Source organism: Zootoca vivipara, chromosome 3, assembly GCF_965207765.1.
Source record: "Zootoca vivipara chromosome 3, rZooViv2.hap1.1, whole genome shotgun sequence".
NCBI classification, from domain to species: Eukaryota; Metazoa; Chordata; class Lepidosauria; order Squamata; family Lacertidae; genus Zootoca; species Zootoca vivipara.
Window position 1 is genome coordinate 5,975,144 of NC_142586.1, and position 20,361 is coordinate 5,995,504.

The 20,361-nt window shown below is 40.9% G+C and overlaps 2 protein-coding genes across 5 annotated transcripts; one reads left to right on the forward strand and one right to left on the reverse strand.

Moving 5' to 3' along the window:
- Positions 1 to 191: 191 nt before the first annotated feature.
- Positions 192 to 16,287, reverse strand: APLF (aprataxin and PNKP like factor). 4 transcript variants are annotated; one of them, XM_088665523.1, is made up of 12 exons: positions 15,761 to 15,902; positions 14,819 to 14,902; positions 13,995 to 14,066; positions 13,626 to 13,792; positions 12,274 to 12,445; positions 11,198 to 11,321; positions 9,740 to 9,819; positions 8,000 to 8,415; positions 6,771 to 6,896; positions 4,377 to 4,423; positions 3,381 to 3,422; positions 192 to 1,211 (listed from the first exon to the last, which is right to left on the reverse strand). In XM_088665523.1, the coding sequence occupies exons 1-12, from the start codon at positions 15,851 to 15,853 to the stop codon at positions 1,003 to 1,005; spliced, it is 1,632 nt and encodes a 543-aa protein (XP_088521649.1). In that variant the 5' UTR covers positions 15,854 to 15,902; the 3' UTR covers positions 192 to 1,002. The 4 variants fall into 4 exon arrangements, with proteins under 4 accessions (XP_088521649.1, XP_060128351.1, XP_060128352.1 ...); XM_060272368.2 differs by having other exon boundaries at positions 14,805 to 14,902; XM_060272369.2 differs by lacking the exons at positions 14,819 to 14,902; positions 15,761 to 15,902 and adding an exon at positions 16,054 to 16,287.
- FBXO48 (F-box protein 48) lies at positions 16,044 to 19,720 on the forward strand. The gene is made up of 3 exons (XM_035110297.3): positions 16,044 to 16,180; positions 17,990 to 18,355; positions 19,393 to 19,720. The coding sequence occupies exons 2-3, from the start codon at positions 18,029 to 18,031 to the stop codon at positions 19,552 to 19,554; spliced, it is 489 nt and encodes a 162-aa protein (XP_034966188.1). The 5' UTR covers positions 16,044 to 16,180; positions 17,990 to 18,028; the 3' UTR covers positions 19,555 to 19,720.
- Positions 19,721 to 20,361: the final 641 nt, after the last annotated feature.

The following is a 20,361-nucleotide window of genomic DNA, read 5'->3' on the forward strand; positions in this document are numbered from 1 at the left end:
TTTCATGTTTAATATCTACACAGCATATTTAAATGTATATCAGTGTTTTTACAGACAAACCTGTGCCTCAGATTCCAGTGCAAAGCCAAGTCACCTGGGATTCATGTTTCAGAGTAAAAAAACAGAGTGTTGTAGCATTGTACAACCACTTTTAGAAGAACAAAAATACTGGAAAGAGATTTGGGACATAATTGCTTTCATCATAAATTTATAAACATTTTTTTCTGAAATACAGAGAGAAAACAAATGCCGTTTGTAGTATTAGCTGGAATATGAAAGACAGTGATTGGTTACAGCCTGGTTACCAGTTTGGCAGCTAATGAACCAAATTCCAACTTGGTTTAACTGTCTATCTAAAACTGTCATGATCTACCGTATATGATGATTACGTATATGCAACGTAACATTCCCTTCATTTAACATGAAGATGAACTTTAGTAATGTAAATAAAAACCTCCTAGTTTAAGCCTCAATGCCGTATGTGGCACAGTACATCAGGCATTAAAATCAGTAGTGTTAAGTGTTACAACTCAAGATACATGACCTTCTCTCAGACATTACCAGCTGTGAGGAAACAGCATTTAAGATTTACATACATTAAGTATAGATTAGTGCAAAATTTATGAGCCGATTTCGAGGTAAAGGCTCATCTAAACCACTATTCTTAGAGGGGAAATTACTACTCATCTGGCACTCTTGAGCCAGATTTAAATGCTTTCATCCCATTCACACTAATGGGTTGGAGTAACCTCTCTCAATCTGACCAATATATTTTTCTTCATTAAACAATCTATTTGGTCTCAATATCTTGAGATATAAATTGGTATCAATAAATTATTATGACTGTCTTCCAAACTGCCTCCTGTCTTCTTAAATGCAAGGGACAGAATCAAGAGAACATTTATACCAACTTGATTTAAGGGTTAAAGTGAACCATTTAAATCAAATTGAATTCAGGACGTTTCATGTGAATTGTGCACCATATTTGCAAAGCATGTACAACTACTTATTGCTTTTAACAATCTTCTGTGCTTCTTTCAGAAGTGTGGCAACATCTTCATCATCCTTGTCTTCAAAATCTGGCTCCCAGTCAGAGTCTTCATCAGTAGGGTCACACTCTTCTTCCTCTTCGTCATCTATAAAGCTGTCATTCAAGTTGTATTCATTGGGCTCACCATCATTATCACTATCATCATCCAAAACACGTCTTCCTGTAGAGTAAAAAAGACAACACCCTTAAAAGAAGATTAAAAACTAGAATGATAGTGGTGTGAGACCACAATATTATTTAATATTTGAAAGGTATCAACTAAATCATATCACTTAACATTTGATCTTCCCGGTACAAGTTACTTTACAGTTAAATTTGCTATAAGAGTGTATATAGATGCTACATGTTAGTCAATATGAGCGACAATATGAAAATTTGTCCAAAATTTGTAAATCAAGGTCATTATGAGCCAAGCCTACAATTCCTCTCAAGTCTGGGTCCAACTCGTGCTGGGCTTGTCAACAGTCTTGAAATGAGAATGCAGCACATTCTCTTTGCAGTGTTCTTAATAACAGCTTTTACAATTTGCTATATAAATCAAAACTATTGTAGCAGGACTGCAGAGATTCTTTAGCCAATTGAGATAGTCCTTCCAGGTGTATTTAGGATGGGGAACCTAATAGTGGTATCATGGTGACAATAACAAAATGGGAAGCATCAGTGCTGTGTGTTTGATGCTGCCCTCAAAAAATGCTTCAAAAACCTGGCAGTTCCCTATACTCACTAAGCAACTGGTCTCCTAATAAGGGTAAATAAGAACTAATGAAACAAAGGTTTTCTAGACATTGCTCCTCTTTCTTCTTTGGTGATCACACTTACCTTTTAAAAAAATTGCTTAATTTATGAAGTGCTTCACATGAAAAGTTATTCAAAATAATAAATAAAAAACCATATACAAATTAAATTCCCAGGTCAATACAGATAAAGACTATGATAAAAAATCTACTTAAAGGCTTGTTGGAAGAGGATGGTCTTCAAGAAGCACAGAAAAGAAAGTGATATATAATGGGAGTTCAAATGGGTAGGTGCTGCTTCATTACATGAAACAACTTCCTGATGAGATTGTAACTACTGGAGGCCCTCTCCTGCAGAACACAACAATCAATTGGGTATGTAAGAGGTGACACACCTCCCCTTCCCAGTTGAGATGATTCATAGAGAACTCTGGTTTGTTGTGCATTGCAGCGTGTAATAAAGGTTAATGGAACTCTATGTGGCTGCAAAATGAAGAACACACAGATCAGCAGGAATGTATACAATGCCATTCATCTATTCCAGGCATCCCCAAACTTCGGCCCTCCAGATGTTTTGAACTACAATTCCGATCTTCCCCAACCACTGGTCCTGTTAGCTAGGGATCATGGGAGTAGTAGGCCAGAACATCTGGAGGGCCGCAGTTTGGGGATGCCTGATCTATTCTAACCTTCAACAAGTTTTAAATCTTGGGAGAAGTCACAGGAACCAACAGGCAGGCTTGCCAGATCCACCCCATTTTGTCTCCATGCTCCCACTGTGCCTCTCATTCTCCATCTTGGCAGTAACTGCCTAGAAGGCAAGGACTAGCACTCAAGGACATCAGACTTGATTATTTTAATGGGTGTGGGGGGGGAAGCATATAAACTCTCCTTCTAAAATTAATGGAACTACTGGGCCACCCATATCTACACTAAGAATTCTAAATGGCTATCAAGAAAGGAATTCCCAAATCAGAAACCATTTGGATTCGTAAGCAAGTTTGCTGTTATATGCATTTTAACTTTTCTAGATGATGAGAAAATTTCAGGGAGCACATGATGCATGTGGAGTTGAGGAAGCTCCTTCATGAAAGTGGAAGGCCTTATGCAGGGCTTCTGATGAGACTCATTAGCTGAATCCCACCCCATGTCTTTGTATGTGAATTCAGTAGGGACCCACTGTTCCTTTACAAAGCTTTTTTAAGCCAAGCTTGTTGTATTAATCAGAATATTTGAATACTAGGATTAGCACTGTGGAGAAACAGCAATAGACAAATAAATGATAAGAAGAGCTCCACTCTTCTTAAAATGCAGGAAAGGTCCTAGCTAGGGCAGTTCTGGGTTTCAGCAATGGCTGACCAGAGGCCAGCAGTAAACACCCTCAAGCTCCATGATTGAAGAAAGCAAATCCATAATTTGTTCCTGTTTATTTTCCTTTTAATATTGTTCAAAGTAAACCTTATTTCAAAGGGAAACCAAAAATCCAGAGGCCTACCTCTACCCTCTGCAAGTTGTCTGCTTACAGAAAGTTTATGAGAAAGAAATTACTCAGAGCTATTTATCTTGTTCCATTTGGAAATACACAGTATCCTAACCTTTTTTAATAGCCTTCGGTCTTGTCTGCATCCTCTCAGGTTCTAAAGAGGGAAAAAATACCATTACCAAGGCAACAATAGAAATGAACCGTTCCATATTTTAATAGTATCTGAGCGCCGAACTACACAGGAAGTTCTTGGAGGTAGGTAATTGCCATTGAGACCACAGTGAATGGGGAGATTCTTAATCCTTCTCTCCTCAGCTGCAATCTCAATGAACACCCCCCAGCTGCTATTAGCCTTAGTAAAAAAAAATCAAACAAACCCCAAACCCGTCCTTTGACACCAATAGGGGCTTTCTTCCTAAGCTAATGGCTGTGTGTGTGTGTGATTTTCATGCAAGGCCCCATCTGCAACACACATTTAAAGCAGTATCATACCAGTTTAAACAGTCATGGCTTTCCGCCAAGACTTTTGAGAGGTACAGGTAGGGTTGCCAGACTCAATAGAGGACAGGACTTCTGTGCCTTTAATTGCCCTCCTCTCTTTTGAGTCTGGAAACCTTAAAGAGAAACCAGCAGACCCTTTGTTTAATTTCCAAGCAAAGGGTCTGCTGGTTTCTCTTTAAGGTTTCCAGGCTCAAAAGAGAACAGGGCAATTAAAGGCACAAAAGTCCTGTCCTCTATTGAGTCTGGCAACCCTAGGTACAGGTACATCCTAACAAACACAGTAGGACTTACTTCTGAGTGAACATGCAAAGGACTACGCTGCAAACCCATTAAGACTCTGAGAAATAGTTACATTACTACATATAGGTATGGACAGATTCTTGTATCTCAGCTGCAATACAGCTGCATTAAATTTGTGCCATTTGGGCATTTGATCTGGTTGACTACTGTAGTTTAATTTTTAGCTTGAAAATCTTAACAACGAAAAGCATCCCTTCTTATGAGCATGCTGAGCACCAGCTAGGCCCACCGTCCAGCCCTCCTCACTCAGTTGTATTAACAGATATAGATTCTACATTTCCTATATAATGAAACCAAAGCACTTTACCTGGTGCTACAGTGTGTTTGTATTCCAGCTTGTGCTGTGGATTTTTCCTGAGAAGAAAAGGTAGGGTGGGGGGAAAGAGATGAAACCTGAACTTCCCATTGTATAGTCTTCATAACTTTAATAATATTTTCTAGCCACTGAAAGCTACAACCATAATGCTCCATGTTTAAGAGGGAGGAGAAATTGGTCGTTTTGTGTACTGTAACTTCAAAGTGTTTAACTGATCCTTTCAGGGAGAGAAAGAAAAAAGGCAGGAAAAATAAATGCTTTTCGTCTTTGTTAAAAAGGGAGGACAAGTACCGGTACAATGTTGCTTAATCAAACTGGAGGTTTCTTTTCTCACTTCCAGATGAATAAGATTTCAGTCTGAGGCCTTAGTTTAAGTTTTTATTGTTGGACAATCTAAATATATTGAATAATGATGTACATGTCTATCAAAAATGGAAAGATTAAAAGGGTAAACAGTACAAAGTATTGAGTATTTAGGAAACAGGAAAATTAAATTACTTTCAAGAGGCCTTGAATGTAAACCAATCAACTATGTGGTTTTTTAAATCAATGTATTGTGTAATTTGCACTTGCAAAACAAAATTATATCTACTGGTTGCAGAAGGCAATTCAGACTACTATTTTTTCTCCCCCAAGCCTCCTTCTCCTCTGCAGCCCTGAAAAATCCAGAGCTTTTCTCCAGAGGCTTAGGAAGGGCTCCTGGACGTTGTGGGATTTGTTGTACAGGGCTGTGCTGTGCTTGTGTGTGGAGGGGGTGGGGAAATCACCTGAATTGGGACAGAGGAACCTTGTGTAAGTGGTAGTGGAAGGATAGGAGGGGAAGAGAAAGATAGGTTGCAGGTCATGCAACCACCAGATACAACCCCTAATCTTCCCTCGCCCTAGAGTTGCCTTTTTAGAGTTACATGTGGTTCTTCGAAAGTGGTGTACCAAGTCTCATTTTCTGGGTGCATCTTTCTGGTGCTGCCAAGTCGAACTTTTCTGAGAACCTACACGCATCTTCTGTTGGGTCTGGTCAACTCAGAAAGTGGTGTCTCAGTTGTGGAAAGTGATTACTGTACTTCTATCTAGTGCTATTTTTCTAGAAAAAGAGGTGCGGGAAGTCACAATGAACTCCTTCCTTGCTCTCTTATAATGGAAATGGCAACCACCTGACAAGTGCCAGAACTGACTTCCAGCAAGTTCTGGTTGAAAAAAAAAGCCATGCTTCTATCCCTTTGTATAAGGCACTTTGTAAAAGGGATGTGGGTGGCACTGTGGTCTAAACCACATAGCCTCTTGGCTTGCCAATCAGTAGGTCAATGGTTCAAATCTGTGTGATGGGGGGGGGTGATCTCCTGTTGCTCCATCCCAGCTCCTGCCAACCTAGCACATCGAAAGCACACCAGTGCAAGTAGATAAATAGGTACTGCTGTGGCGGGAAGGTAAATGGCATTTCCATGCGCTCTGGCACTCATCACAGTGTTCCATTGTGCCAAAAGCAGTTTAGTCATGCTGGCCACATAACCCAGAAAACTGTTGGTGGAAAAACGCCAGCTCCCTCGGCCTGAAAAGCGAGATGAATGCTGCGCCCCATAGTCGCCTTTGACTGGACTTAACCGTCCAGGGGTCCTTTACCTATAAGGCACTGGACTTCAATTTGCTACCCCTGTATTTTTAGTAGTTGTGCAGGGGAGAGAAATTCAACAAGCTTCTCACCCATACAAAACCAGCTGTGCCTGCTAATTTTTTCTTTTCTATACAGCTATAACAGCCCTTTCCTTCTCTGAATTTGATCGAGCTGGAAGTAGGGAGTAGGGGAGTAATGGACACACATGATAAAAAATTTAAAGTGGCTCCCATGTTGTAAGTTGGAGCTGACAATGGGACATTCTGCTCTGAAGAGTCCTCCAACCGTTACCCAAAACTAGAAAGGAAGTCTGGAGTATTTCATTGGAGAGGACATTCCACAGTTTCAGTGCCATTATCAAAAAGACCTCTGTTGTATTCACCTATCTGATCTCATGTGAAACAGAGCAGATACCCTGTTTGAAGCAAGCCAAAACTGTCCAGTGCAGACACGACACTTAACCATGGTTTGTTGCTCAAACTTGGTCAAGAAATAGTCTCCAACATTGTAAAACCATCCAGAACTGTTATCTAAGGTTTGCCATGGTTTCACAAGAGTTTAGACAAAGCTGTAATTTAAAATTTTATATGCACAGGTCATATATTGACCTGCTGTTTTTTAAGTTTACCATGCTAAGGCACATTTGACACATCAGATGCCAGGCTAGGTTTGAAATATTTAATTATCACAATTTAAAATAAAATTCCAGAGATATAAGCACATGCCCTCTCTTAAAATATTAAAAGAAATAATTTGTAGTAGGCAAAATTTCTAACCTGTAGCAAGCAGTTCCATAAGGGCATTCAGGTCTGTTATCAGTGTCAGCTTGAGTTACAGATTCTGTATCATGATAATCACTATCTCCGGGGTGACTGAACTGCTGAAAATGTATAGGATTTTTCCTGTGAAATTAAAAAGACACCATAAGCTATACTGAAAATATGTAATTCATGTAAACAGAGCTAGACAAATGCCACGCCATGCAACAAACTAAATCAAGCATGTCTCTTCAAATTGCAGTCCTATGGTTATGGTGATCTACAGGATAGGACACTAATATCCTATTCTTTCTTACCCTGAAAAGTATAGCTATTTCAGTAATTCTTCAGCATGCCATTCCTTCTTGCTTCTGATCCACTTTTATCACAGGGGTGCATCCAGATTGGATTTCCTTTCATTATTACTTATAGAATGTTGAGGAATAACTGTTACATATACCTCAGATATGTCTATGTCTATTCAAAGAGGACTTTCCCCAGAATTATCCAACTGTATATAAAATGTTCAGAACACTTGCAGTCCCTGGTGCATGTTTCATGATAGCCATTACGAGTTAAGCAAACAGTACATCCTGGCAGATGGTTAATAGGCTCTGTTCCAATATTCATTTTACTAGCAATGCAAGAACAATTTTTCCAGATTTGCGGATCTGCCCACTAAACTCAATAGACCTTATTTAAGTGCAGAGGTTTAGCAACACAATGTTTGTTAAACTTTATCTTTCACCCCAAAACTTCAGTACAATTTTTTAAAAATGCTATTATTGCCTTGTAGAATTCTGTTTGTATTTCCTGGAGGAAATTGTTTTTTATTTACCTACAGTGAGGGGAAAAGGTTTTCCTGTTGTTATTCTGTCTCTCACAGCTACGATAAACCTACCATTAAAATCATGGAGTGGTCATTTCTTCATCAGAGGGGAAATGGGCAAATTTAGCAGGGGATCAAATACTTCCGCCCCCCCCTCACTGCAGACTGCATATTGCTTAACAGAGCATCACACTCTTTATCTATCTATCTATCTATCTATCTATCTATCTATCTATCTCAATAAAATCCCCTAGATTCACTTCTCATCTGCCACTCATCTGCTCACTCTAGCTTAATTAAAGCAGGCTTTTAACCTAAGAGCTGGCAATATAAGATCTCCATTGCCCACAGACTACATTACTATATAGCAGGTGGTTATCTGAATCAATTCACTTAGAAGATTTAAATTTGGTTTTACCTGTAGCAGCTTCTCCCATAGAGGCAAGCTGTCCTCTGGTGTGTAGTTTTGTTAGAGTTTTGTGTTACATCTTGACTTCCAGTTACGTTAGAAATGCCTATCTCGGTAGAAATGCTTGTCTCGGTAGACGGATTGAGAAGCTCTTGAATCTCACCCTGGTGAACTGGAGTTTGTGACATGTCCTGATGAAATTGCTCAGGATTACATTGAACATTCTCCAAAATGTTTTCATTTTTATTAGTTATATCTGTTTCAGCAGGCTGGCAAGCGAGTGCATCTGTGTTGAGCTGTAACTCTTCATTATGAAGTTGACGATTACATTGCCCTGTAGGACTTACAGCTCTTTGGCATAACATTTTGCTTTCATTCTTTTCCATTTTTCTCACAATAGGTTCAGCAGATAGATGTTTTATATCCTGTGGAAATAAGTATGAAATTATTCATGAAACAGATTTCAGTCCACAACACTGGAGAAGAATAGTGCCTAGTGAAGTTGGATTAATAGCCATCAATGTGCATGGCATTTTATAGAGCAAAAGCTTAACAAGTCCCTGCCCCCACTGAGTTTGTAATATAAATAAACTATTAGGAAAACAACAGAAGGCAGGAGGAAGAGTCAAGGGTATGAATGGGAGTCTATAGTTATATATTTAACCTTGGTCACAATTATGGCTGCAATCCTATGCACGCTAACTTGAAATGAAGCCACAGGCCCGAAAGAAGGGATTTGATGAAGGGTTTGAATGGAGATGTGGAGAGCAGGGGGCACTACCTCCATGTTTAGAGAAAGGAACATTTACACCATTAAGAATCTGAATTGGGAAAGATGAAGTTGGCTTGAAACATTACTGAAAGAGACCATCCATGCCTCTGCTCTTGAGAGAGTAGAAGGGAAACACACGTCCAAAGCTATCCTGAGCTTTGATTAGTATGAACTGAAAACACCCAATTCTTCTAATAGAATCTCTCTTGGCTTATACACAGAAGTACAAACGCTAATGTGGCTTTGCCAGCCAATTATAGTTCTGCAGTTCCCAAATCCCACACCACACACAACATTTTGTGATAGTTCTATCCACTAACTCAAGCTATAACTTCTGTTGCCCTCACAAATGACTCTGGTTTAAATTCTAAGCAAACTAATTTGGAAATAAAACCAATTAAAATCTATGTGATGTACATACTTCCAAGGAAGTGTAATTAAAATCAAGCTGTTTGGCTCTACTCCAACTTCAAGAATCAAAGCCACAAAAAATATTTGCCACCTACACTTGTCTGTATATCATGAAGTCATTTGAGCTGGAAGGAATTCTCTCTTTCCTGGCAATTGGCTTTCCAGGAGGCTACTCTATACCCATAACTCAGTGCACTTGCACTTGACTTGCACACCCAATAATAGCCATTTGGAATTGGCTGATCTAATTTGTCTGACTCTTAGCAACAGAATGGAAAACAATGAGTGAACTGCTAAGGGACACAGAGAAAGATAGTCTTCAGTGTAACAGAATTCATGTTGTTCTTTTGTTAAGCTTTCATGGCAGAGCTTCCAAGTATGGAATAAATTATTATACTACTCTAAAACAACACCCGATAAGACACGGTGCACATATGGGAGAGGGGAACCTCTCGTCTATTGACTGCTGGTCCTGATACACAAAAAGGGTTTGCATAGGGTACAGAAACACAATACAAACAGTAGTTTTAAATATCTGCAACAAAGAGCAGGTCTGTTTACAACACCTGTGTAGCAAGGGCAGCATCTTCATTTTCAGTCCTTTTTTGCTTTTTCCCTGGACTTTGTTTCATTTCTCTACTATTTCCTATGAAAAATTGCAACTGACATTAGTTATCAGAAATGGTGGTATTCAAGCTCTGAAGAACTGCACATGTTATAATATTTTACACTGCAATAATACAATACAATTTTAAAAAACAGACAACAATGGATCACATTTCTGCTGTTTAAAATCAATTATATTAGAATCATAGAATTGTAGAGCTGGAAGGAACCGCGAGGGTCATCTAGCTCAACCCTCTGCAATTCAGAAATCCTTTGCCCAACATGAGACTCAGACCCATTACTCTGAGATCAAGAGTCTCATGCTCTACCAACTGAGCTATCCAAGTCTGTATAATGCTGATTTGTAAGGATCTTCACAAAACTGAGTACCATCCTCAACATGAGCAACACAAAATTAGACAATACAGTGGTGCCTCGCAAGACGAACTTAATTCGTCCCATGAGTCACTTTGTATAGCGAAAAATTCGTTTTGCGAAGCGGCTCCCATAGGAACGCATTGAAGTGCGGTTTCCCATAGGGTGCCCCGCAAGACAAATAAAACAAATTCGTCTTGCGAGGCACCCTATGGGACGAAAAAAATTCATCTTGCGAAGCGCGGTATAGGAAACTTCGTCTTGCGAGTCTCCATTGAAATCGCAAAACGCATTCGTCTTGCGAAAAATTGTCTTGTGAGGCATTCGTCTAGCGAGGTACCACTGTATAATTTAAGTAGCCTGTAGCAATTGGTGAACACCTCACTCCAATCTCTGTGATGCGAGACATGATCCTTCAATATTTTATTCATAAAACAATTAAAATAATTAAGACAGTTGGAGTCACAAGAACCAAACCTATTTTGCTATTCTGCATTTCCTGTCAAATACTTTGCCTGCATAACATAATTCATATTTTTATGCTTAAATTCTATGTTCCATTGTGTGTGTCCCATACACACACACAATGAAGAATGGATATGGACCATAACAATACTTTTAGGTGCTATTATATTAAAGAATTGGTTTCTTTGTACTTTTTATCCGAAAACTTCATTAAGTATATAAGGATGGCTAGAATATTTTCAGTAAGCATGTATTTTCCTTCAGGTGAAGCAACCTAGCTGACAATGGGTATGCTATCTTCAACTGGGGATACAGCCCATCAGTGTGGTCAGGAGCACCCAATTCTCCCTTTATCAAGGCTTTCAGAATCAACAACGTGGAGGGGGCACCATAAAGTCTTGTAGGGTTTCATGGTCTAGAGACTAAGAAGTGGAAACAACACAGTATTATCCAACTGATGACATGTGTAGACTTTGTATAGTTGTGTTAACCACATTTTAAAGAAGACAGAATACAATGAAGACAAGAGTAAGGTCTCCCAGAATAACTGTTGCATATTAAGTGAATTGCACACGCACCTTTTCCTGAACCTGAGGCTGATGAACTTTGGACTATTATGTCTGCTTGCAGCATCCATGCTGGAAGCACTCTTTTCCTTTGATGAAGTCTTACTTCTTCATTTTCAGAAACGCTAGCAGAAAACTGAAAAATGACATTAATTTGTGAAATAAATGAGTGGAATTCAGTGCTAGTCCTACACAAGGGTCCTGACGTTAACTGACAGATTATGTTCGGTCCATTAATTTCAATAGGTCTATTCCAAGTAGGACTTGGGTACACATAATATATATTGGATTCAATTACCATCATTAGGGTTTCCATAACTGGATTTGTGCAGCTATGTCAGTAACTTGTGTTATCCCTTGTTAAGCATGGTTTCATCTACTCAAGGCTGAAAGGCAAGAGGCTACAGTGCTAAGAGACAGGCTCTTCCCTCCCGCCAAGGTACTGCTGACATCCGTTCTTCCTTCATTCTCCCCAGCTAAACACTAAAAAGCAGGAAGAGACAAAGAGAGTACCACCCACAATATCTTGAAAGTGGAAAGACCTGTTGTTTGATGCATGAATTCTGTCACACATACTGCCAGTGAAAAAAATGTTTGGGCAAGAGTCCACACTGCAAGACAGAAACCTTGTTAAAATGAAAGTTGGTGATTCACCAAACACACATCATTGTTTAGCAGAGCAGGCACTGGCATAGTATCTAAAGAAGGCACAAAGTAACAGAGGAAATGTATCCTAGATCATTTTGGGTATACTGTATTTTGTATTACATTTCCCTCCCAAGAAAAATAGTTTCATGCTGACCAGATGCAACATTAAGTCTCCTTTGTGGAGTGCCACAGTTGGTTTTAGTCAGTCTGCCTCATGCAACTTGGAAAACAAGTCTAACACATAAGACAGAGCTGCTAGATTTAATTTGAGAAAGGAACAAGCAACATTATTCAGAAACAGAAGCTTTGAAACGGTCTATTCCATGCCATCACTCTCAATATGTATCCACAGCAGTCACCCCATAAAGTTCCATCAACTTGTCCATAACGAAAACACAAGCTATTCTAGTCTGCTATGCAACCTAACTTTTATAAGGTACCTTCTTTGGGATTTCAGCTGCTTCTTCTAATCGTGAGTTTACTTCCAAAAGTTGGCTCTTGTTGGAGGACATTGTTTGCTGTGATGAAGGCTGTCTGCGAGGCATCTTGGTTTGCTGAAGTGACGAGGTAGCTCGATTTGGTATGTCTTCTACACAGAGGTTCCCATTTTTCCTATCGCATGACACAAAGGCTCTTTGTAAAATAATCATGGTGTATAATCACTTATGTCACACCTTGCCTGCAGAGCTGGCAGACTCTCACCCTTTCTCCGACACCCTCCTGTGGAGTGTTTCCTCAGCCTCTCCTTGAGAGTCCTCCGGGCAGCTGCTACTGCCACCCCTGGTCTCTGAGTCCCGTCCCCCACACCCCAGAAGAGGTGCCTCCTCACACTGCCCCAAAGGGGCCTGGGACTTATCTGTCCATTCCCAACAGCAAGGGCTGGCAGACTGGCTGGTTTGCTTACTCCGAGGCCACCTCAGTTCCTGGCAATCAGCACCCCCTAACCAGCCCCAGAGGCACCATTCGCCTGCTGAGCTTGTAGCCAGGGCTGCTGCAACAAACAGCTGTGCAAGCCTTAGGAAGCAGAGGTGCAAGAAGACATCAGAGGAGGGAGGAAAGGAAAGAGGGGCAGAGGCCAGTGTTGCCCAATGGCACCCCTGACCATCATTCAAGGCACCCCAGGGTGCCATGGCACACGGGTTGAAAACCTCTGCACTACACTGTTTGGTAAGCAGAAAACAGAGTCAACAATGCTACTTCTTTTCATTTATCATAAACACTTGATAAAAATGCAATTTCCTCTCTCTTGGATACTACGGGGGGGGGAATCTACTGTCACCATGATGTTGCATTTTTTCACTTAATTTTCTGGCATGGCAACTCTTATTATGTTTTCTCTTCTCAGGAAAAGATTCTTTTTTTCTATCTTCTAACATCATAGGAGGATTAGACAATTAAGATAATATATACTAGTATGACTGTACCATAATCTTCAAACAACACTGTGCACATGAAGAACTTTTTACACCATCTTAATTTTTCCAGGGAATAGATAGCACAGCTTAGTAGTGCTAAACAACCAACAAGATAAATATTTTGCTAATGGCTATTACCTTGACTTAAACAAATTCTGACTTATTTAACATATTATACAGCCAGGCTGGGGAACCTGTGACCCTCCAGATGTTGCTAGGCTCCAACAGCAAGTCAAAAGTCAGGGATGATGGAAGCTGAAGTCCAACAATATCTGAAGACCACAGATTCCCCACTTCTACAGTATGGAAAGATGAAACTGTTATACTGTACATTGCAAACAACACTTGTTCTGGATTTTCACATCACATAGCATTACCTTAGCAGACTTTCCCCCTCTGAAGAAATGATGAGAACCCTGAAGATATATTTGTCTACTAGCAGGGAAAATCTGTCACCTGGACTCAGCTGATGCCATCTATCAGTATCCATTGGCAATAGTTCATCATTTTCCGTCGACTGATAAAAACAGGGGTTTACATGGACCTGCCAATTAAGAAGAGACTCTTACTACAGATGATATGGCCTAATTACAGACTCAGGCCTAATTACCTTATTTTGGAATAGACTACAATTTTTATCCCAATCTCTGTTTGCCGCATTAAAGATGAAAGCTAGAACATGTAAAACTAACCTCCAAGACTGATTTTTATTACTTTTATTGTACTGAGAAATAGGAAAGAGTTACCGGTTTGATGCTAAGATGGTCACCAACTACCTTCAGAATAGCATGTTTCCTGGATACTCTTTTATCTGTAATCTGGAAAGACACAAAACTGTCAGATGTCAACAGTGGGGGCATAAAACCCACCAATAAAGATATCTAAAAATAACAAAGCTACTATATAGTTTTTACTGTGATAGCAAAATTTGTTAGCTTCACTTTTTAGTACATATAAAAATATTGTTCACTTTCATCAAAGCCAAACTTTCATCAAAGCCAAGAAAAGCAAAATAGAAATCTGAGTTTTATCAAAATAAGAGGCTACCTTCCATTTATACCTGTCAGTTTCAACTTAATGCAGAGGAGGAAGAGGTTTTTTGTTTTGTTTTTTTAAACCCTCCTAAAACCTTCCTCTAGATAACTCATTCTAGGGAATATCTGGCCTACAAAGGGAAGTTTAGTAGAAATTAATAAACTAGCACTACAATTAATGTAGGGTAGTAATTAAAAGCACCAATATAAAACCAGGTGTACAAACTAACAAACACAAGAAACTAATACAACTAAGAGTAAAAGTAATTAAAGCAATTATAATTGAATTTAGAGAAGTCACTTCCCAGGAACATCCTCTGATTACAGTACTTCCAAATGGGTAACTAACATACTCGAAGTTTATGGGCTTCAAAAAGTATAGTGAGGGGGATATATTTACAGTGTCAGCGGATTGTGACCTCTAGTGTGTAATACAGTTACTGCACTTGACCAAAAAGAAAACACAACTCAGGAGAAAAGTGGAGTGGGGGTGGGGAAAAGGCTCCCCCCCCCTCCACTCACAGTGCTTTCTTCACCCTGTGTTCTTCTCCAGCTGCTAGGGATATTCCCAGCAACAGACAGCAGCAACTGGGACTCCTCCCGGACTTGTGGGCAGAGACCTGTGTGTAATTATGAGGGTTTACATATAAAAACACACTTCGTGCATTGAGAACATTGGTCATTTTAGCTAGCCCCTTTGTTCACTGATTGCACATTCCGTCATATGAAGTAGCTCTATGATAGAACTCCTCCATTTTGGACCAATGTGGATCCTCCTTCACATGGAGGTGGCCTATGGAGCCAGCATAGATATCATAATTTGGGTAGGGCTGCTAACTGGAAAACTAGGATACAAACTGGGATCCCACAATCCCACCATATACACTTCCAATGTGGGAGGGGCTCGTGCAAACTTCCCTAACACATCAGATGAAGAAAAACCAACAGTTCGCTCAGCTTCACCCAATGCAAGGAACTGCTGGGCAACAGGACTCTGGGAAGACTATCCTCATGTTCCATGGCCTTGTAAACAGCAAGACTACTTTCAGCAGTGAGTGGAGTAGTACACCCTTAGAGTGCAATTCACACACACCAATAACACTTGAGGTGGAAAAGGGAGCCTCTCAGTATGCCTTTAGCTAATTTTGCTTAGTGTCCTTGCATGTGTATAAAGCTGGCCTGCCAACCAGAAGTCTGTCTCTTTGCACATCAGATTATGCAGTGCAAGATGCATTGGGAGCTACAAGACTAAATTTATGTACTGGATAGAATTCCTAGGATTGTCCTGGGGGCAGGATTGCAGCATGGCCGAGGATTAGACTAGAATGACCCATGTGGTCCCTCCTTCCAACATTACAGTCCTATGATTTAAGATCTCCGCCAGTACCCGCACCGTCTTCTTCCTCTTACACGCAACTCCACCCCGACCCACCCGCCTACCCCAGACACCTCTGGAGCGCCGGCAGGGGGGCACTTACTCCCAGCAGGGCACCTCTTCCTATCACTGTCTCCCCAGGCGGCAGCACCACGGGGCAACCCCCGCCCACCGGCGCCAACTCAAACCCTGGCATGAAGGTCCAGCAGGGCCTCCTCGCCACAGGGCTTCTCACAGGGAGGGGGACGCAAAACACGGGCGGACCGCCTCTCCACTTCCGCTCCCGCCTCTCCACTGAAACGGAGATAAAAAGTTCCGGCCTGCGATGGTGATAATAGAAAAAGAAGCAGCAGCAAGTTCCTGCTTCGTTATCAAACTACATCCCCCATAACGCACTTCGGCGACGACAGCTTCTCCTCAGAGCCCCTGTGATTACGTCAAATGAGCAGCTTGGGGAACGAATGGCGTTCGAGTGGAGAAACCGTTTGGGCCGTTAACGGACGCTGCGCGCGGACGAACGCAGGTGAGTGGCAGGCGCTTAGGCGAGTCGCGAGGCGGGCTCGGGGCGGCCCCGCGTTGCTGAGTGGTGATGGCGGTGCTGCGAGCGCTCGAGACATCCAATCCCCGAGTAGAAAGGGGAGGGGGCGCCCCTGGTAGCAGGTTAAGCGATTGGGGGCGTGGTGGGAGAGTATCCCGAGGCTCCCATTGGCCACAGCTGGCCATGTAAACAAACATTGGCTGAGCTTGGCCAAGTCGATTCGCCTCAATCCTACCAAAACTTACCAGGGCTACTAGGGAAAACACATACAAAATATTTTTCTCACACACTTGCATTCTCGATAAACTGACTCAAAGTAACTAGCACCTTCTGGTGCTCAAGTCCATACAAATTTACTTAATAATAAGAATAAGGCCTCGTTGCCCAAATACTCTCAGAAATTCAGAGCAGTTGCATAGCCACCAATTGCATGTGACCACTTCTTAAATGTCAAATAAATACGTTTTTAACTCGGGTGATTGGGGGGGGGGAGAGAAACAAATAAATACATTTTAAACTCGGAGGGGGGAACAAACCAGAAAGTCTATAATGGCTCTTTATGTTAGGTGCAACCCACAGCTACATTCATATGTTTTTACAGTAGTTATTTCCCCTTCCTCAAATCCAAACAGTTGCTACTTCTGTGTTTGGCTTTTGTTTCATTTCCACTTTTAACAGGCTCGTTCACATTAAACTTCTCCAGTGGCTAGAAAGCACAGGTCCGAGATGTTTTCCTCTTGCTTTCTAGTCACAGTTCCAAGCAGTTTTCCGTTTGCCCCGCTGCTTTCCCTGGGGAAACCCAATCTTTTCTGCCAGATTGGCACAAACATCAGTTTGTGAAAAACCCAACCAATGTTTGCTTCAGTTCCACAGTAAAGAGCAGCCCCTCAGGGGGGAAGCTGGAGAACAAGCAGAAGCATGGATGAACCCCAAAAGGATTGATACGTATTATGAAAACCTGGGGGGAAATAGTGTCAAGAGAGGAAAACATAGAATCATACAATTGTAAAGTTGGAAGGGATCCTGAGGGTGCAATGCAGGACTCTCAACTAAAGCATCCATGGCAGATAGCCATCCAACCTCTGCTTAAAAACCTCCAGGGAAGGAGAGTCCACCACCTCTCGTGGGAGTCTGTTCCATGGTCAAACAGCTCTTACTGTCAGAAAGTTCTTCCTGGTGTTTAGTCAAAATCTCTCTTCCTGCAACTGGAAGCCATTGGTTTAGGTTCTTCCCTCCGGAGCAGTAGAAACGAGCTTGCTCCATCTTCCATGTCACAGCCCTTAAGATATTTCAAGACAGTTATCAAATCTCTTCTCAGTCTCCTCTTTCAGCAGGCTAAAGAGCAATGCTGTTTTGCAGCCCAAGCAAGGACTGCTGTGCATTTTTGCATTTATTAAGGCAGCCTTGCCACCTGTCCAGGCCCCACATGCAGTCTCATACCATTTTAAAGCTCCCCCCATGCCAATATCCTGAGAACTGCAAATTTTTAGTGTGCTGAGAGATTTTAGGAAACCCCTATTCCCCTTACAGAGCTACACTTCCCACGGAACTCTTTTAAATGTAGTTCTGTGTAAGGGAATAGGAATATCCTAACAACTCTCAGCATACATAATAGACTACGGTCCCTGGGATTCTTTGGGATAATCATGAGTGTTTAATGTGGTATTATACAGCTTCAGATGTGTGGTGTAGATGGGGCCCAACAATAATCAGTTAAGTGTTTCTAAGCAGAATTGTTGTTACCAATTCCACATCAGTTAACACAACGTTCATTGATAATTCTACTTTTTCCAGAAAGGGCAGTTGGTACCGTATTTTAACAATATCTGAATTATGAAGAAAGGCTCTAAGCAGACAACTTCCAGAAGAAACAAGCAGACTGTTGCCAGTACTCCCTGTAAGAAATTGTCCATTCAACCCTCTGAGCAGAAGATAAAAACATGCCAAAGAGATTTTGTGCAGCTGTTCCCGCTAGAAGTCAGCTTAAAAGTTTTTAGTGAACTTGACATTCAGAGTTTATGCAATGCTACAATGACTTGCAGAAGCTGGAATCAGACCATTGAGAACTGTGATGATTTATGGAAACATCATTGCTTGACTGTAAGGGCTGTCTGTCAACGAGAGATTGACGACGACAGAGGAAACGGTTATTCATGGAAGGTAAGCATTTGACTGTTGAAACTGTGGTGGTGAATGAAGATATTGCATTCAGATTTTCAGTCCAAGCACAATAGCACCCAAGTTGTTAGGCTCAATTGCCATTTGGTAGGGTCGTTTATCTCAAGTACCATTCCCATTTAACAAGGTGGTTTGACACAGCATCATAATAGTATGCAGAAAAACATAGCTTAGCTCCCCCCCCCACCTTTAATCAGTAAAAATGATATGTAAAAGAGAACAATGCATTCTCAAGACTTCTGAAAATAATCATCTTTGATTATTTCTGAAAATAACCATCTCCTAACCATACACTGGATATAATAGCCCTTTGGCTAGCACAGTTGAAGCACTTGTCTGGTGCCAGAGTAAATACGGAATTGCTTTGCTTGTTAGCCTCTTAATCTTATATTGCACTGCTATAATACAAGGATATCCAACATGGTATACACATCAATATATTTTGGTCTACAACTTTCACCAACCCCCACAACATGGCTATTGGTCAGATATTATAGGAGTTCAAAGGCTTGCAAAATCTTCTAGAATCTAGAGGATACCACATTGGCTAGCCTTAGGGTAAATATTTCCATAGTCCACTAGTGGGCAGTAGTAAACCTGTACAGTATCTTGAGAGTTCATTTTAACTTGCAAATACGTTTTTCTGGTGTAAGTCATTCTCAGTTTTAGGGTGTTTCCATATATAATGCTTGAATAGATCAGCAGAGCAAATGTAAAACCTATAATGGCTAGAATGTAGTCTCGTTTATTTCTTTTACCTTCTCCTGTGCATTAGCAGTATTTTAACATGGTACAACCTGCATGAAAAAAGTTCCAATGTGTCACATTTAGCAACAGGAATAAGCAGTCTTGAAGGTTTTTTTAGGAGAAAGGGAGGGTTGAATTGTTTTTAAAATGAAGTTTTAAAACAGACCTAAATTCTATTTATGAAATGATTTGCAAACAATGGTTACTTGTGCCTTTAAGAGGAGGGCCAATTTAATTCATTGTTCATGCCTTTCTCATATCCCCACCCTCAGGTCACGCTCCTGAGAAACTACTGGAAAAGCAAGGTGAAGTATGAATGGCTGAGTGGGAAATATAGCAATATTCATTCCCGTGTTGCCTTGCCAGAAAAGAGCATGTATCCCATGGATGTGGACACCTGGGGAGAAATCCTGGAAGCCGAACTGGAAAGATAAGACGCCCAAATAAGAATCTGGCACAGAAGGAACTATCAATGAACTCATCTGCAGAAAAGAGTGTTGTATATATAATTGTGGCAACTTTACACATTGCTGTTGTTTTGTTTTGAACTTTCAGAGCTGCTGTTATTTAATTGTTTATTTTAAAGTTTGAAACACAGTGTGTGTGTGTGTGTGTTTGGACTACTCTCTCAAAATGCACTTTGCAAATTATGTCAAAACATGTTTGAAAGCAGGAATGTTATTATATTCTGCCTTAACCTGTTGCAGGAATTAGCTGGAAGGGAAGCTTAGGATGACATAGTAATGAAAAGAAAAGGAACATGCATGCTACATGAATAAAGTCATCAGAAGGATTTTGATATACATCTGGAATAAGAGAAAGAACATTTGTAATTCACTGTCTGTTTCCATGCAGTTTTCTGATTCATCTTATTATTCTGGGTTGAGAAACAGAGCAATCCTATACCTGAGACCTGGTAGTTAATGGTTTGTGGGATTGGATGGAAGCCCTGCCAGACTGCGTGAACTTGAGCTACACTTCTAGCACAAAAGATACACCAGCAGAATATCCAAGATAGGCCAGTGGAACTGCTAGCATGGCCAAAATGGTGTGGAGAGGTGGGTGTGATGGATGGCACAGGAGGTGCACACTTATGCTGTATCTTAAACTATGACAGACTACGATCACATTGCACCTATGGTGCATCTTTGCAGCAGCTAAGAACATAAGAGCCAAAGAAGTGTCTGCTGGATCAGGCCAATGGCCCATCTAGTCCAGCATCATATTCTCACCAATCAGAT

Bases quoted from the DNA above. Each gene is read 5' to 3' on its own strand.
- APLF (XM_088665523.1), bottom strand. From the start codon at position 15,853: ATGCCAGGGTTTGAGTTGGCGCCGGTGGGCGGGGGTTGCCCCGTGGTG. The intron at 6,897-7,999 runs GTAAAACCAAAT...TTAATTTCACAG, and splicing joins TATGGGAGAAGCTGCTACAG to GAAAAATCCTATACATTTTC. The intron at 1,212-3,380 runs GTTAGGATACTG...TTTACTCTACAG, and splicing joins ACCGAAGGCTATTAAAAAAG to GAAGACGTGTTTTGGATGAT.
- FBXO48 (XM_035110297.3), top strand. From the start codon at position 18,029: ATGAAGAAAGGCTCTAAGCAGACAACTTCCAGAAGAAACAAGCAGACT. The intron at 18,356-19,392 runs GTAAGCATTTGA...CCCCACCCTCAG, and splicing joins GAAACGGTTATTCATGGAAG to GTCACGCTCCTGAGAAACTA.